This window comes from Hibiscus syriacus, unplaced genomic scaffold (assembly GCF_006381635.1).
Source record: "Hibiscus syriacus cultivar Baekdansim isolate YM2019G1 unplaced genomic scaffold, ASM638163v2 tig00110472_pilon, whole genome shotgun sequence".
Lineage (NCBI taxonomy): Eukaryota > Viridiplantae > Streptophyta > Magnoliopsida > Malvales > Malvaceae > Hibiscus > Hibiscus syriacus.
This window is the reverse complement of record NW_024062752.1, coordinates 1,322,397-1,341,145: the sequence shown is the minus strand read 5'-3', so window position 1 is coordinate 1,341,145 and position 18,749 is coordinate 1,322,397. Positions and strand designations below refer to the sequence as shown.

At 34.7% G+C, this 18,749-nt stretch overlaps 1 protein-coding gene and 1 pseudogene across 1 annotated transcript; one reads left to right on the top strand and one right to left on the bottom strand.

Moving 5' to 3' along the window:
• Window positions 1-7,772: 7,772 nt before the first annotated feature.
• LOC120127742 lies at window positions 7,773-9,195 on the top strand (annotated as a pseudogene).
• Window positions 9,196-9,812: 617 nt separating this feature from the next.
• On the bottom strand, window positions 9,813-11,693 carry LOC120127689 (probable E3 ubiquitin-protein ligase ZFP1). The gene is made up of 5 exons (XM_039145549.1): window positions 11,203-11,693; window positions 10,684-11,045; window positions 10,531-10,614; window positions 10,272-10,439; window positions 9,813-10,125 (listed from the first exon to the last, which is right to left on the bottom strand). Exons 1-5 carry the CDS (start codon window positions 11,273-11,275, stop codon window positions 9,994-9,996), a joined length of 819 nt encoding a protein of 272 aa, XP_039001480.1. The 5' UTR covers window positions 11,276-11,693; the 3' UTR covers window positions 9,813-9,993.
• Window positions 11,694-18,749: the final 7,056 nt, after the last annotated feature.

The following is an 18,749-nucleotide window of genomic DNA, read 5'->3' as shown; positions in this document are numbered from 1 at the left end:
TGATCTTATGTGAACAAGATATGATAAGTATGTTTACCTGAATAAATGTGATTGGGTGAGGAATGATAGAAATTATTTGAAAACATGATATATGTGACATGTGAATTATATGGAAATGATCTACGTGTAAGTGAACTATGTGACTATGTGATAATATGAAAAGAAGCTATGTGATACGTGATATGTGAAAGTGAATTACAAGTTTATGTGAATATTTGAAATGAAATAAATGATAACGCCCATGTTATGTGTCTTGAGAGCTAGGGGTATAGTTGGTATGCCAAGAGTCGAGGGTTTACCTATGTTCTACGGAACATATGGACAGTTTTACCTATGTCTTTCGAGACATATGGACAGTATACCTATGTTCTAAGGAACATATAGACAGTTTACCTAGGTTCCTTCGGAACCTATAGACAGTTACCGAGGATCTTTATGACCTCTGGACAGGTCCTTCGGGACATTTATATGAGCTGTGATGACAGCATAGTGGTGCACAACCTCAATAGACTCACATATCTACAGTTCTCACAGGTGTACATGGGTTAATCAAGAGATATAAACAAATATATGTTAGTGATATGATAAATGTATTACAAATGATATGATGTTGTGTGTGTATAGAGTTTTATTGAAAAGGTTAAGCATAAAAGTATGTGATTACATGATAAACTGCTAATGATGATTTATGTGTATGTATGTATTTATTGTTAATTAATCTGATATAATTTTACATGATATGAGGAAGTCATGTAATTTGGTATAGCATGATAGAACAGAACATGCATATATTGATATATGTTATAAAGTGCATTATAAGTTTTTATGCCTCACTAAGTCTTCGACTTAGCGTGTGATTGTTTCACACGTAGGTTTCGAGAAGAGTAAAGAGTGATGCGGAGCAAGACAGGTCAGTTTTCCTTACCAAATGTCAGATCAGAAAATGTATGCACTGTTTATAGAGTGTAGTTGGCATGTAGTCTAAAGATATAAATAGTATGAACTCTGATATCTGTTGTAAACGTTTTGAAATAATTTAAATGTTATCAAAGTTTTTAAATTACTCACTATTTTATAAGAATAAATGTTTGAAAAGTCAATGCGACACTTCGGACTCGTATCCGGGTCGGATACGGGTTGGGGGTGTTACATATGCGGTTAGGATTTGTTTGAAATTAGCATGCGGGATAGAGATCATGTCTGGGTAGGTATACGAAGCATGTGGGGTAGATATCATGTGGGGTAGGATTTTTCATTTTATTATTGTTTTGATTTACCTCACTAACTTTTATTTTTGTCCTCTTTTATTTTGTTTTCATCATTCGCATAATTTAAAAGAGGTGTTGGTCCACCAAATACATTTTGTTAAACATGAATAATCTATATTAATGGACAAAAGGGTTGTAATACAAGAGATGAAAATGCAAAGGACATTCTACAAGACGACTATGTGTCACATTCAATCCAGAAGACGCGGTGCCCACAATTGAAGAGTATATCACTCTGCTGCATTATAAAGGACTCAGAATGAACCAGGTCTACATCAAGCACAATGAAAGTCTATCTTTGAAGAACTGGCTGGCACAGGTTGCAGTGGCAAGATGAAGGTTATTATCTTGGGAGTCCCTTCAAATACAACAATGGCAAAATGATAGCTGCAATTGGAGACCATTGCTGACGAATTCAATAAATAGGCAAATGAACTTCATATAGTTCCTATCAATTGAAGGCCCCAATGACGTATTCGTTGGGAACAGGTTCAACAAAAGATAAATGCCAGAGATGCAGTCATTCGAGACTTCTTGGGCTAGTACGAAAAGCAACTCAACATTTGCATGATTCATCCAGAGAAGCCAGAGCAATTCAACAAGTTATTCAACCGGTGACAGACGAAGGCAGAAGACTAGTCAACATGTCAGAAGCTGTCAGGATATTTTTGTCTCTTAAAAGATAAAACACTTTTGTCCCCAATAAGGATTATTTCTAATAACAGACACATTTTTTGGATCAATGCCTCGAACATTGCATGTATCATGTATTCCTGCATATTTCGCATTATTTTTCTCTTTTTTTATTACATTCACATGTCTCATAAAAAATGGGAATATTTCGATTCTATTCCCAGGATTTATAATGAACTTTACAAACAACTTGTGACACCCATGTAGTGTCACCATATCCGATGGAACCCATGAAACCCTCATACCCCAAGTGGTATGACGAGAATGCTCATTGTGAATATCACGGTGGTGTCCCAAGGAACACAATTGAGAACTGTTACGTATTCAAGAGAGTCATACAGAAGATGCGTAACCAGAACTGGATCGACTTCAACAACTTGGGGGCATCCAAGTGAGGAAGATCATTTCATCATTTGAGACATTCTGTTTGAATTTTTTTTCATTTTTTTCTCCAGTTTTTGTTACTTTAAAGATGTTAAGCAATGAATCACATTTGAAAACTTGCAATTCTTTGAATATCATTTGAATTAAGAAACTCTGTAAATGGTTCAAAGTTACAGATCTTTGACAAAGTAACATGATTTAGAAAAGGACTTTGACCTTACCCAGAATATACCCTCAAACACCGTACCCTGCTCTTACAATTAACCAATATAACATTTTCCTTTCATAAGGTGCGGACAACATGGGGCATCCTTTTGCATATGACATTACTATGCTTTCTATTTAAGACGTTCGGTGATGATAATGATCTTTCAGATGGAATAGTCGAGTAAGTGAATCTAGTTTAGGTCAGTTGCTTGAAAATTGAACTCTAAAGATGAAATTTTTGACTTTCAACAACACCTAGACTATAACAGGTTCTTCTTGACAATCCTAAGAAATTAAATCCGTAAAGCTGAGCTATTCCACTAAGGCAATTAGTTATAGAGGAAACTTGAAAGCCATGGCCTTATGAGTATATTACGTTCAAACCATGATATTTCTCGAACACTTGGCAATTTGGTGTTTGCTCAACTGCTATTGTTCGGCTGAAGACTGTGTGATGAGATGAACCCTTCAGTTAACTTGATAAAACTGATTATAATGTTAAGTTGTCCCTCTAAAGCAATTGGTTAAACGCCCCGACTTTATGGATTCAGCTAGCCAAATAACGGCAAATTAAATCAAATTTATCTAAGCAATAAATTTTCGATAAAAATGGACTAAGGGAGTTAAGAAACACATGTTATAGTCAATTTCACACGAGCACTCAAGAATTTCATTTTTAGACCGATATTTCTGCACTACCTTTGTTAGAGGAACTTATAGAACTTGAACAAATAGATTTCAGAGAATTGAAATAGAGGGTCTAGTAATTGATAATGCTAGTTGCGTCATTTTGTCCGCATCCAATTAAAATGCCAAGCCAAAGAAAAAGCATGTTGCAATAATCGAAAAATGACATTTTTTATGGTTGAAACCTTAGGTTAACCTGAAGCCAACCCATCTACTTGAATTTTTGTTAAAGTTGTATAACTCTGAAAGCATTAAAAGAGCTATTAATTCCTTTGATATTCTTTAGACTCATGTTTATGATTTGATTCGATTGCGAGCCCGGTTAAAAGACAATATTTTACAGAATTCTTACATTTTTATATCTTTTTCCCCCCTAAAAATAAGAGAAAGGATAAAAAATATTTTCAAACAGGATAGTCTCAAGTATGAAAAGTCCTGGAAGCTATTAAGACTCATTTTGCCTCTATTGAAGAAAAAAGAACAATGCCAAGTTACGAGCACTTCACGTTCTTGAAAACAACCAGTTCAAGAGGCCAGATAGAATTTGTGACATCAACCTGAGAAGAAAATAGGGCATGGTTGATTCCAACGACAAGACCAACAGACAAAAATGAGGCTCCATCCAAGAGATTAAACATAATTATTTCATGTTGCGTACATCTTAGACATACTTAAGAGCATCACATTTATCATATTTAGCACACATAATTTTTTTACAGCTTTTAAAGTCAAATTTCAACTTCAAGATGAAAGATAATTGATTCAAAAAGTGCATTCGGAAATTGATGGTGGTTGTTCAACTTCAAAGCGAAGGGGTGACTGACGGTCAACAAACAACTTTTCAGTTTCATTCAGAGTCAATTTCAACTTCACAACGAATGATATTGGACTCGAGACAACACAAGCTCAACTTCACAGCGAAGGGGCGACTGACTGTCAACAAACAACTTTTCAGTTTCATTCAGAGTCAATTTCAACTTCACAGCGAAGGGTATTGGACTCGAGACAACACAAGCTCAACTTCATATCAAAGGGGCGGCTGACTGTCAACAAACAACTTTTTAGTTTCATTCAGAGTCAATTTCAATTTCACAGCGAATGGTATTGGACTCGAGACAACACAAGCTTAACTTCACAGTGAAGGGGCAACTGACTGTCAACAAACAACTTTTCAGTTTCATTCAGAGTCAATTTCAACTTCACAGCGAAGGATATTGGACTCGAGACAACACAAGCTCAACTTCACAGCGAAGGGGCGACTGACTGTCAACAAATAACCTTTCAGTTTCATTCAGAGTCAATTTCAACTTCACAGCGAAGGATATTGGACTCGAGACAACACAAGCTCAACTTCACAGCGAAGGGGCGATGGCTGTCAACAAATAACTTTCCAGTTTCAGAGTCAATTTCAACTTCACGGCGAAGGATATTGGCCTCGAAACAACATAAATATTTGGATTTCAACTTCACGATGAATGATATCCAATTCGAGGCTCAACTTCACAACGAATGGGTCATCCACAGTTTCAACTTCACGACAAAGGAATCGTGCCCATCCAAGGCCTTCGAGTTCGACTACGCTCAGCTCCAAGGCACATCATTTGCATCATAACTTAAGTCAAGAAGGGTTATCTGCCAACCGAAGACCCTCGAGTTCGATTACACTCAGCTTCGAGGGCACATCATTTACAGCATAACTCAAGGCTAGAAGGGTTATCTGTGACCAAAAGACCTTCGAGTTCGACTACGCTCAACTCCAAGGCATATCATTTGTAGCATAACTTAAGTCGAGAAGGGTTATCTGCCAACCAAAGACCTTCAAGTTCAACTACGCTCAGCTCCAAGGCACATTATTTGCAGCATAACTTAAGTCGAGAAGGGCTATCTGCCAAAGACCCTCGAGTTTGATTACACTCAGCTTCGAGGGCACATCATTTACGACATAACTCAATCCTAGAAGGGTTATCTGTCAACAAAGACCTTCGAGTTCGACTCCACTTAGCTCAAAGGTACCATCATTTGCAGCATAGCTCAAGGCAAGAAGGGCTATCTGCCAAAGACAATTCGAGTTCGATTCCATTCAGCTCGAGGGTGTATCAACCGCGTTGCATCAGCAAGGAACTATTTTTCGGTCAAATTTTTACACTCAGGTCTCTAAATCGAGAAGAAGACCAAGGTCGACCAAGATTGGCAACAAAGAGTCACTTTCTGTTTCCCCACGATTTCACCTTCAAGAAGAAGGATATCGTGTCCAATGGATAAACTTAGTGTCACAACAAACACTATCAAGTCTCAAATCAAATAGAACCGGACAAAAACTGGTTGTCTTTCTCATCTTTGCTCTATTCTTGATAACATAAAAATGTGCAAAGAGGGGTAGCTGTAGACACTTATTTTTGTCCGGGTCTACAAAAACATTTTATTATATTATATATTTATTTATTATTATTATTATTATATTTTTATTTTATTATTTTTGTAGGCCCAACAACCTCGATTTAGTGAGATTCAGAAAATAAACCAATGTATTTGAGTCCTATTGAAATACTAAAACCAACGTATTTAAGTCCCATTGAAACACTAAAACCAAAGCATTTTGAGTCCAAGTAGGACTCTAAATCTGAGCTAAAAATAGATTTCTTTAGACTATAAATAGACTCATGCATCAAGAGAAAAGGACAGAGAGAAAAACGTTCAACCAAAATCAGAGGAAGGGGCAACGATTTGAAAAATGAGGGAAGAAATGGACAAAAAATAAGCGTGGATGATCCAAAGCCAGTATCTAAAAGCACGAGGAGTGGCAGAGCATTTTCATTGCAAATTCAGTTTCTCTACACGCAAAACATGGGAGATGTAACAACTTTTGACTTATTCTTTTTATTTCATTTTTATTTATTTATTTTATATATATATATATTTCATTTTCTCCTAATTTTAATATTTTTTATTTCTTTTTACATTGTTATATATATATATATATATTTATTTTATTAATATTATTATATTAATATTTTTTGTTATTCTTTTCTCATGTTTATTTTCATTTTTACAATCTAACATTTTTTACTTTTTACAGATACTTTCAATCGATTAAATGTAATTAATTCGAATTGAATTTTTGAATTTCAATTTTAATTTTAATTTTCGCAAATAAAGATAACACCGGAAAATTAATTGGTACCGAAAGGGCGGTTCAAGGGTGCTAATCCTTCCTTGACCGTAACCGACACCCGAACCCGACACGTTTCTGGTACAACGCAGATCAGGTAAGATGGTGTCTGACCCACCTAAATTCGTTTTAAATGGTCGGGGCGACTCCAATTCATTTAATCCAAGTCGAAGTCCAATTTCGGGCCAACCGAAAGACGATTCCGACATATACATTCTGTTTATGTTTTGATAAATTAGTTATAAGTAGATTTATATTTTGATTACTTAAATTTTTATTTGTGAATCAACTTTTTTATATTTTCTTTTCTAATTTCTTATAATTTGATACAAAATCAATTCTTCCTCTCCTTGATTTTCTTTTTGAACAACTTTTTTAATGTTTTATACTCCATTAATCCATAAAAAAAATGAGAAGAGCATATCTAAACTAACTTATTATTAAATTGAATCATCTATTTTTCAGAGCAATGATGATATTTTGTATTTTTTATCTGTAAGTAAAAATTAGGACTGTTATGGGATAAATCGGTCAAATTTATATTAAATTTATACATGAGATAACACACTTCATATTTGTGAAATCAATTTTTTAGTCCAATTATAAATGAATTTAATTTTATAAAAAGATCATCAAACAACAACTCTTATTCTAAATTAATCTATAAATTTCAAAATATTTTATTTATCAACCTCTAATTTATGATCCCATTATAAATTTATCCATAAAATAAATTTTTCTATATTTATCGTCAAATTACCAGTATATTTTTGGATGGACAAAATTAATAAAGGGATGAAAAATAATTCAATTAAATCGTGTATGGATAAACTGTGAAAAGGAGACGATGAATTATGATGTATTTTTACCATTACAACCTTTCATAAAATAACTTGTGAAAGAAAATGAGGACAGAAGTGAGATTTTACAGATTAAAAAGTCTGAGGTTGACAAATGGATCTCATTGATGGTGGATCCAGGGGACCAGGAGTTCACACTTCTGAAATCATAAGATTGTTCCTTGTGGACCATGCTTTCTGCTCACCAACTTTTGCTTTCTCTTCAGGCAGAAAGGCGAGCTTTTGTTCATTTCAAGGACTTGTATAGTTACGAGGCCAGGCCCTAGAACAATGTTCTTGAGAGGGTCAAGTTTGTTGGAGTACGTAGTTGCAGAAAAGATAAGAAAAGGGAAGTAAATGAACAACACGGAGAAGAAAAATCGTAACCAGCTCCGTTTCTGCACATGCAAAACTTGGCTGTATTAAGAAACAAGCTTAATATATATGGCGTTTGTTGTGAGACTGTGGACTGTAGGCGTTACAAACTAGGTAGGCCTTTAGTATTTAACAGCTTCGGTCTCACTTCTCCTTGCTCAACAAAAAATTGAAGGGAAAAAATGAGCAAATCCAACCGCTCAAAGCTTCACATTGCCATGTTTCCATGGGTTGCCTATGGTCACTTCATCCCCTTCCTTCATCTCTCAAATAAGCTTGCTCATAAAGGCCATAAAATATCATTCCTTTCGCCTAAAGGAGTTCAACCAGAGCTTGAAAACATGAACCAATTCCCCAACCTCATTCAATTCTTTCCTCTCGTCCTTCCTCAAGTCGATGGTCTCTCTCCAGGTGCTGAAACCACACATGTCGTTCCTTTGAACCAACAAAAGTATCTTGCTTTTGTTGTTGATCAAACAGGAGATAAAGTTGAATCCATCTTCAAGGTTCTAAAACCTGATATGGTTTTTTATGATACAGGGTTTTGGATCCCTGACTTGGTTCGCCAACTTGGGATCATCATGTAGTGACTTTCTCGATGACTGTGGGGATGGCGATAAAACCTAAGAAACTAACCAAGGAAACGACGTTAGAAGAGGCGATAGAATTGCCTCCCGTTTACCCTTCTTCCACGGTGAGGTTCAATGTTGAAGAGACACCTGCACTGTTGGTTCTGGCTGAGGATTTCGGGAGTGGATTGTCGTTACAAGAACGGATGAACAAGAGTATGATAGGAAGTGATGTCGTTGCCTTCAGGAGTTACCGTGAACTCGATGGACCATTTCTTGACTACGTTGCTCAAGAATCTGGGAAGCTTGTTTTGTTATCGGGGCCTCGCTTGCCTGAAACAAAGACCCAACAACTTGATGACAAATGGGTTACTTGGCTAAGCCAGTTCGAGCCTGGGTCTGTTGTGTTCTGCGCATTCGGAAGTCAGAGTGAGTTGCAGAAGGATGAGTTCCAGGAGTTAGTTCTGGGGTTCGAGTTATGTGGACTCCCATTTTTGGTAGCTTTAAAGCCACCCAAAGGATGCTCGACTGTTGAAGAAGCCCTACCTGAGGGGTTCAAAGATAGGGTTAAAGGGAGAGGGTTGGTTTATGGTGGCTGGGTTCCACAACAGCTATTGTTGCACCACCCTAACATTGGGTGTTTCGTGAACCACTCTGGGTATGGATCAATGTGGGAATTTCTGCTTAGTGACTGTCAGATCATGTTGATTCCTGAAATTTTTTATCATATTCTGAACACAAGGTTGATGGTGAATGAACTGAAGATTGGTGTTGAAGTTGAGAGAGGTAAAAACTGGCAGGTCTCAAAGGAGTCATTGAATGAAGCCATCGAGTTTGTGATGAACAAAGACAATGAAACAGCTAATTTGCTGAGGGCAAATCGTGTTAAGCTAAAACAAACATTTTCCAAAAGAGATCTTCAATAAGAATATATCAACAATTTCATTCAAGCTCTGAAAGATCTTGTCAAAAAACAGTCTTCAGTTGCAAAACAAGATGAATAGAATCCAATGTAGGATCCAATGAATAAGCTGGGTGTAGCAGTTTTAAGGTGTTATGTTCTTTAATGTAAAATAATGGTCATGTATGGAGGTGTTTCTGCATTTTCGGAACTTATTATAGATTCAATATAGATTTAGGATCCAAGCATATTACTACTTAATTTATAAACCTAAACTGGTAATATATATATATATATACGAATGAGTTAAAGATCACTTAATATACAAAATTTTTAATTTTATATAAATTTAGAACCAACATTCTATTTTCACTCATCTAATAGATATACACACCCTTTCATTCTATCTTCTCACATATATAATTTCTAGTTTTCAACCAAACAGCTTACCATCCCTTTCATTTCATGGCCGTCAAAGACCACCAGCCAAGTAAGTCGTTGTCGCTCCTCTCCTCTTCTCTCGGTCAAAGACCAGGCAGCCATGAATACATTTGTTTATGTTCGTTTATGTTCATTTACTATTTTAGCGAACAAACACAAACAAGAAACTTTGTTCGTATTTGGTTAAAAATAAACAAACATGTGCATTCTCTCGTTTGTATTCGTTCAATTCGTTTACACGTCAAGCTAATAGTTAGTATCATCGCATGAGAGACTGCATAATGGAAGTATGTACAATTGTTGATAATTACACAACCAACAAATAAATGATTCTGTTAGACATCCACAAGTTGATGTACAAAATACTCTACAAATATCGATTTACGGTAAACAGACCGTCAAACATTTTATGTAGTTTATTACTTTTTGTTGGATAATGTCGCCCCTATGCATTCTTGGACTATGTGGGCAATGCCTCTGATTTGCATATGGGGCAGACGTTCTTCACGAGCAGCCATTTTCTTAAGCAAACGGCATGATACTCGTGTCCACAATCTAGAGTGCCGGTTTTCTCTTGGTTCTTATAATCCTCCTGCAAAATTACAAAAAGGAAAATAACATATGTTAGGAGTGAATGGCAATGCCGTGATGAAAAAACTGTGCTAAAACTAGAACAAAGAAAAAATGTGCTCTTCAACAATGAATGGTGTGAGCTAAGCTGTAAGATCTCCTAATTACCTGGCAAATTGTACAAAATTCAGGTTCCTGGTCAACAGGTGCCACTTCTTCCAGGTTAATATTTGTTGCAAATGTCGAATACAATCTTGTTTTCAATTTACGTCTGATGGTTTCATCTGATAAACCGGCGTTAACATTGCCAATCCGCTCTCCCAGCGCGAGTAACTCCTGTGGTCATTCGGAAAGTTCGAGGAAAGGGTCAGTAAAATTAAAGCCATAACATGCAAGACAAGACAACATCTAATGGGCTTCGTCATACCTCATAAGACATTTCCTCTATATCCAGGCGCATATCTCTGTGATGATCTATAAGATTCCCAACTTCTTCGTAAAATTCTGGGAACTAGTTCAGAAAATAAAACAAACGGTAAATGAACAGAGATACATTGCAGAAATGAAAAACAGTACTTACATCAGGTGGAAGAACTCTCAAGTGAGGGAGATTACGGAGTCTCAGAGAAGTCTCAGGTAACACACCACTCCCCCTGGAAGGATGATATATCCTGAAGCCAGTAGGTGGTACTGGTCCGAAATGTCTACGCCCCACCTCCAAACCATCCTGTGAAGAATTCATGGTGCTCTGTGAGGTATAACTCACTGGAAAGTAATAAGGAACTGCTGCCTCTTGCGGGTGTACATTAATGCAGTGGCCCCTTACTCCTTCAATAGGCGGTGCAGGATGATGGAAGTTCGGATTCCGAAGGTCAAGGGGAGAATGTGAGAACCTTGTGGAACTTCTATGCCTAGTCTCCGTAGGTCCACCAACATTGCTACCTGTAGAAAAACAAGTTCAAGGTAATCAGTTTCAAGGTGAAAACATATTCCTACGGGACCTAATTTACATCAACACAGCTATACATAAAAAGAAATATATATTTAGATAGAGAAAGCATGTAAGGAACACCAGGAGCCTGAGCCCAAGTTGAGGTACCTCCATCTGTTATAGTTGGCTGAAAAGGCAGACCCAAGTAATTTCCCTGAAAATAATGATTGGCGTTTTGCATCAAAACAGGATCCACTGCAGTTGCCCCAAATCTGTTCCTCGCACTCCTTTGAGATCCACCTTCTCTAATTTGTATAGGGCCATTTCCCCTATAGTGAGACGTACTGAAGGGTGCAGCATCCACCGTTCCAACCCATCAGGATTCCTAGTATTTAATGGTGTAATTGAGGAACTAGAGCTTGATGAGGCATTAAAAAGCTGAAAATTTCCAGGGACACCTTCAGAATTCTTTCTCTTATACAAGCCTCTAACATTATCCATTAAGTGGCAATTCCTTGCATATTCATCTGCAGACACTCCAATGGGACCATAGTTGCTGGAAGAAGGCATCTGGTCTGTGATTCCATGATTTATAGGAATATTGGATGGAGGAGTTACCGCATAATGAACATAATAGTTGGATTGTAACATCCCAATTTATGGGTTAGTGACCAAATTGTAAAGTTTCAGAATTTGATGACTAAAGGTGAAGAATGAAATAGTTCAATGATTATTGGATATATATGATGAAGGTTATTTAGTAATTATTAAAGGAAATAAAGGGTAAAATGGTCATTTGACATTAAAGATATTTTATCCCTTTTATAAGAGATGAAAACGTGGAAGATGAAAACATTTTCATCTTCTTCTTCATTTCTTCTTTCTCCTCCCCGTGGAAGCTAAGCAAAGGTGAGTTTCTGATTTCTTGATTATTTGTTGAATTAAAGGTTGGGTTTTGATCATTAGAGGATAACTAAGCTTAAGGAAAGCTTAAGTTATCTTAAAATCAAAAGATAAAGGAGTTATGAAAGAGTAAAGAAAATGGGTTTTTAAGTGAATCTTTGGAAAAGAGATGATAAGTTGAATTGGGAACTAAATTTGACTTGTCATCAGCTAAATTAAGAAGTATTAAGTGTTAGAATTGGATTTGAAACATGTGGAAAATAGGGTATGATTCTTGAAGTTCCTTAAGAGGAGAGGATATTAAGGTTAAAGATGGGATAAATGATTATAAATGAGTTTAAACATGTATATGAAAGTTAGGATTATGAAAGGGAATGAAATATGAAGGCTTTAATCCAAAAAGAATGAATTTTCAGGTTCAAAAAGAGGTTCTGGGCAGAGTGCATCGATGCACATTCATTGTGCACCGATGCATCAATGATAAAAACCCAAAAATTGTTTGAAGGTGCATCGATGCATAAGGCATGCATCGATGCATCACAGTAATAAACAAACATCGAATGCATTTTATGCACCGATGCATCAGTAGTGCATCGATGCATACCTTCATTAAAAGATGAAATTGCCTTTTCTCTTAGTCTAAAGAGGAACCATTAGAGTATATTAGTTATAATACTAATATAGATCTATGTATGATGGTGTAGATATAGAACGTGATCCCGTTCCGGATCAATTGAAGGATTATAATCGAATCAAAGCAAAGCTAAGGTGAGTGCACATTCTCTAGTATATGAGGTTCAAGGGAAAATAAGACTTGTGATGAGTCTATTTCCAATAGTGAAAAACATGAATTCATAGAAGTATGTATTTGTTATGATTTATATGTGTGCATGAGTATATGTGTTATTGATATGAATATGGTAAGAAAAAGGGATTAATGGTAATGATAAGAATAATAATAAGGATAATGAAATGATAGGTATATGTGAATATAGGTATTGATATGTTTTGTATGTATTGTAAGATGATATGCTTATGTGATAACATGATAAGATGACAATGATTTACATGTCATGTGAACACATGAGAAATGTTATGAGCCATATGAAAGAGAAAGTATATGTGATACATGAGGGTGAATCCTATGTTTATATGAATATGAACTCATATGAGAATCGACATGAACTACGTGATTACACGTATATGTGAATGAAACCATGAGCTTATATGAATATATGATATGGTTACATGAATATGAAAAAGGATATAAAAGATAATGCCCATGTTATGTGTCATGAGAGCTAGGGGTATAGTTGGCATGCCAAGAGTCGAGGGTCTACGCGGTCCTTCGGGACATATGTATATTCTTTGGAACATGTGTGAAGTCTTGAAAGACACATACTTGATCTCTAGTATATGTATATGATTCTTAAGGAATAATATGTGGTCCTTATGGACATTATTATATGACACTACGGTGCAATTCTACGCGGTCCTTCGGGATATATATATATTCTGTGGAACATGTGTGAAGTCTTGAAAGACACATACTTGATCCCTAGTATATGTATATGATTCTTAAGGAATAATATGTGGTCCTTATGGACATTATTATATGGCACTACGGTGCAATTCTACGCGGCACTTCGGTGTAATTATACGAGCTGTGGTGACAGCATTAGTGCACAACCTCTATAGACTCACATATCGATAGTTCTCACATATGTACATGGGCTAATCCAGAGATATGAACAAATATATGTCAGTGGTATGATAAATGTTATAGAAATGATATGATGTTGTGTGTGTATAGTGTTTGATTGAAAAGGTTAACCATAAAAGTATGAGATTACATGATAAACTGTTAATGATGAATTATGTGTATGTATGTATTTACTGTAATTAATCTGATATGATTTTATATGATACGAAGAATGCATAGAATTGGTATAACATGATAGAACAGAACATGCATGTATTGATATATGTTATAAAGTGCATTATAAGTTGTTATGCCTCACTAAGTCTTCGACTTAGCGTGTGATTGTTTCACACGTAGGTTTCGAGAAGAGTAAAGAGTAATACGGAGCAAGACAAGTCAGTTCTCCTTACCAAATGTCAGATCAGAAAAATATATGTACTGTATGTAGAGTGTAGTTGGCATGTAGTCTAATGATATTAATTGTACCAACTCTGATATATTTTGTAAACGTTTTGAATAAGTTAAATGTTATAAAAGTTTTTAAATTACTCACTATTTTATACGAATAAATGTTTGAAAAGTCAATGTGACACCTCAAACTCGTATTCGGGTCGGATACGAGTTGAGGGTGTTACATTTAATGGTATCAGAGCTACGGTTTAGCCGATTCTAGGCTTAAATCGAAGTCATAAGTGTTTTGAAAAATATACATGGCAACTCAAAGTGAAAAATTCTGATTTGATAGTGTAAGGAGTATGCTGTCTTGCTAATAAAAAAAATAGATTATTATGTGATAATATAAGTATGATAATAAGAGCTTCGAAAGAAGTGAAAGGTAATAAACCTGAAGGTAATAGCATTCACCTGCCCTGGCCAGGCAGGGAGAAGAGCGAAAACCTCAGGAAATGCCTGTATAAAATTTGGAAAAATTATTCTTCATGTTGAAGAATGTTCTGATGTGTTTTCAATTTATACTTATTTAACTCATAGAATGAATGTGTCAAATTAGTTGATAAAGTTGAGAGCACCCAAGTTCAAGGGTGGATTTAAGGAAGGTTCTATTGTTATAGACCTTTGGTTGAATGATATGATAAAAGGTTTTCATTTCTTCAAAGTGGAGATGTTGAATTTAGTAGTTTTGGTTACTACTTTGGTAAGTTAGAGTATGGTGGACAATTGTCACAATAAGAACGTTAAAAGATTAAATGATGTGATCAGAATTGTATAAGAGTTCAAGAATAAGTGCATTGATGACCAGTTTATAAGACAGATGAAACTGGAATGCACGAGCTTGAAACAAGGGAATTACACCTTGTATAAGTATGATTATAAGTTTATTCAGCTGAGCAGAATTGCTGCTGAGTTAATTTCGACTGAAAAATGATACATGTAATTTGTTGTTAGGACTTGCGCCTTAAATTAAAAGAGTGTTACTGGTTTTGAATTTGTTATCGTTTCAAGAAATTGTTATTGTGTTAAAGCTTTAAAGAGAAAAAGCTCAGAACGAAAGGTTTGAAGAAATAAAATCTTAGATGATTAAGAGAATTAGTGCTTCATAGAATTTTAGCACCCTCATAGAAAGGTAGAGATTCTGGTTCAACTTTAAACCAGACATGAATTAGTTGTATTCTCCGTCAGAGAATCAAATCAGATGAGAGTTCGACAGACTCCAACAGTAGGTTTGATCTTGAAAGATTAAACAAAGAGTTAATTGAGGATAAATCAGGGTTAAAGACAACCCTTGTGAATTGGGTTAAAAGCTCTTTTAGAAGTTATGTAAATCGAAACATAGAAGTATTTTAAATGTATCAAGTGAGGTAAATATTGTTTTTGTATTTAAGATGGAAAGAGTTAGCGTGGGCTAACAAGATTATGGGACGGAATGTATTGAAATTACAAGATTTCAAGATATGGTAGGTTATGATATCCAAATATAAAGTGAATCTGGATACAGTTGTATACTATGATTATAGTAAAGTGATAAAGTGAAGGAAGTGAGAATTCAAATGTTTGAGTAAAACTAAGGATTGATAAGAAGAGTTTAAGTATGGGTACATTAATGATCAGTTTATAAATAAAGGAAGCTAGAATGTTAAGCTTGAATAATGGAAGTGACATGGTGTATGAGATTGATTGTTTATTTGATTAGTTGAGTAAACTATTGTTGAAATAATTTCGACTGCAAAGAATGTATATGAATGGTTCGATGAAGGTTTATGTTTTAGATTGGAAGAATCGATGTTGACTAACAGAGTTATAAGATAGTAGTGTATTAAAATTGAAGGATTTGAAGATGATTTTAGGGTAAGCTAATTATGTATGGTGTGGATTGAGATATGGTTATGTATTTTAATCATTGAAATGAAAGGTAATAAAGGAGACAAGGCATAATATTGTATATGAATGAGAGTATGGGTTCAATAAGTGAATTACACTGGGTTGATTTTAACTGAAATGATGTGTAAGATTAATTTAATCAGGGCTTACGCCCTAGATTGAAAAGTTGTTATTAATTAGCTATAGTGGCATGGATATTAGAATTATCAGATTTGAAGGAAACATAAAGTAAGTTAATCAAATGAAATACGAATCTGGATGTGGTTGTGTATTTTGATCATATAGATATGATATAGGCAAAGAGATAAATATTTATGTGTTTTAAAGAAAATTTTGAAGGAAGAAAATACAAACAAGATACGATAAGAATGAGGTTTTGTATAAGTGAAGTTGATTGGTAAAGTTGTAAAGATATAATAAAGACTGGTAATCAGAGATAAGTTTAAGTGATAGGAAAAGAGTATGTGAACATGAAAGAAAGATATGATTGGTGTATAAGAAGATTTTGAGTTATGAAGAAAATGAAAGGATGAAGTTTAAAGAATTAGATGTGATAAAGGTTATGTTGAGATATAGGTTATAAGTTTAACCAGAAGTAAGAAAGGTATGTCAGGTAATATGAGAAATTGTTTAATTATGCAAAGTGTATATTTAATAAGTTATGATGAAGATTTAAGGTGATGTTTCTTGGTCAAGTGGATGTAGTCAGAGAAATGAATAAAGATTAATATGTATTAAGGAAGTTTTGGAGTCAATCAAGTAAGGATGAAATAAAAGTTTGGTGATTCTTGAAAGACAATTGAAGATTGACAGGGAATTTGATTGATTTATGAGTTTGAGTAATAAGAATTAATGTTATTGTCTATCTGATAAGTGACATGATAGGAGATATAAAGTAAAAAGGTAGTCGAATAATTGAAAAGATAAGAACCAAGTTATTAAAGATGATACAAAATATTAAGTTCAGAAAGCAGCATGAGAACGTTAGAAGATATGTTCTTCTCAGGATGTGCAGTGAAAATTCGAGGACGAATTTTTTTTAAAGGAGGGGAGATTTGTAACATCCCAAATTATGGGTTAGTGACCAAATTGTAAAGTTTCAGAATTTGATTACTAAAGGTAAAGAATGAAATAGTTCAATGATTATTGGATATATATAATGAAGGTTATTTAGTAATTATTAAAGGAAATAAAGGGTAAAATGATCATTTGACATTAAAGATATTTTATCCCTTTTATAAGAGATGAAAACGTGGAAGATGAAAACATTTTCATCTTCTTCTTCATTTCTTCTTTCTCCTCCCCGTGGAAGCTAAGCAAAGGTGAGTTTCTGATTTCTTGATTATTTGTTGAATTAAAGGTTGGGTTTTGATCATTAGAGGATAACTAAGCTTAAGGAAAGCTTAAGTTATCTTAAAATCAAAAGATAAAGGAGTTATGAAAGATTAAAGAAAATGGATTTTTAAGTGAATCTTTGGAAAAGAGATGATAAGTTGAATTGGGAACTAAATTTGACTTGTCATCAGCTAAATTAAGAAGTATTAAGTGTTAGAATTGGATTTGAAACATGTGGAAAATAGGGTATGATTCTTGAAGTTCCTTAAGAGGAGAGGATATTAAGGTTAAAGATGGGATAAATGATTATAAATGAGTTTAAACATGTATATGAAAGTTAGGATTATGAAAGGGGATGAAATATGAAGGCTTTAATCCAAAAAGAATGAATTTTCGGGTTCAAAAAGAGATTCTGGGCAGAGTGCATCGATGCACATTCATTGTGCACCGATGCATCAATGATAAAAACCCAGAAATTGTTTGAAGGTGCATCGATGCATAAGGCATGCATCGATGCATCACAGTAATAAACAAACATCGAATGCATTTTATGCACCGATGCATCAGTAGTGCATCGATGCATACCTTCATTAAAAGATGAAATTGCCTTTTCTCTTAGTCTAAAGAGGGAACCATTAGAGTATATTAGTTATAATACTAATATAGATCTATGTATGATGGTGTAGATATAGAACGTGATCCCGTTCCGGATCAATTGAAGGATTATAATCGAATCAAAGCAAAGCTAAGGTGAGTGCACATTCTCTAGTATATGAGGTTCAAGGGAAAATAAGACTTGTGATGAGTCTATTTCCAATAGTGAAAAACATGAATTCATAGAAGTATATATTTGTTATGATTTATATGTGTGCATGAGTATATGTGTTATTGATATGAATATGGTAAGAAAAAGGGATTAATGGTAATGATAAGAATAATAATAAGGATAATGAAATGATAGGTATATGTGAATATAGGTATTGATATGTTTTGTATGTATTGTAAGATGATATGTTTATGTGATAACATGATAAGATGACAATGATTTACATGTCATGTGAACACATGAGAAATGTTATGAGCCATATAAAAGAGAAAGTATATGTGATACATGAGGGTGAATCCTATGTTTATATGAATATGAACTCATATGAGAATCGACATGAACTACGTGATTACACGTATATGTGAATGAAACCATGAGCTTATATGAATATATGATATGGTTACATGAATATGAAAAAGGATATAAAAGATAATGCCCATGTTATGTGTCATGAGAGCTAAGGGTATAGTTGGCATGCCAAGAGTCGAGGGTCTACGCGGTCCTTCGGGACATATGTATATTCTTTGGAACATGTGTGAAGTCTTGAAAGACACATACTTGATCCCTAGTATATGTATATGATTCTTAAGGAATAATATATGGTCCTTATGG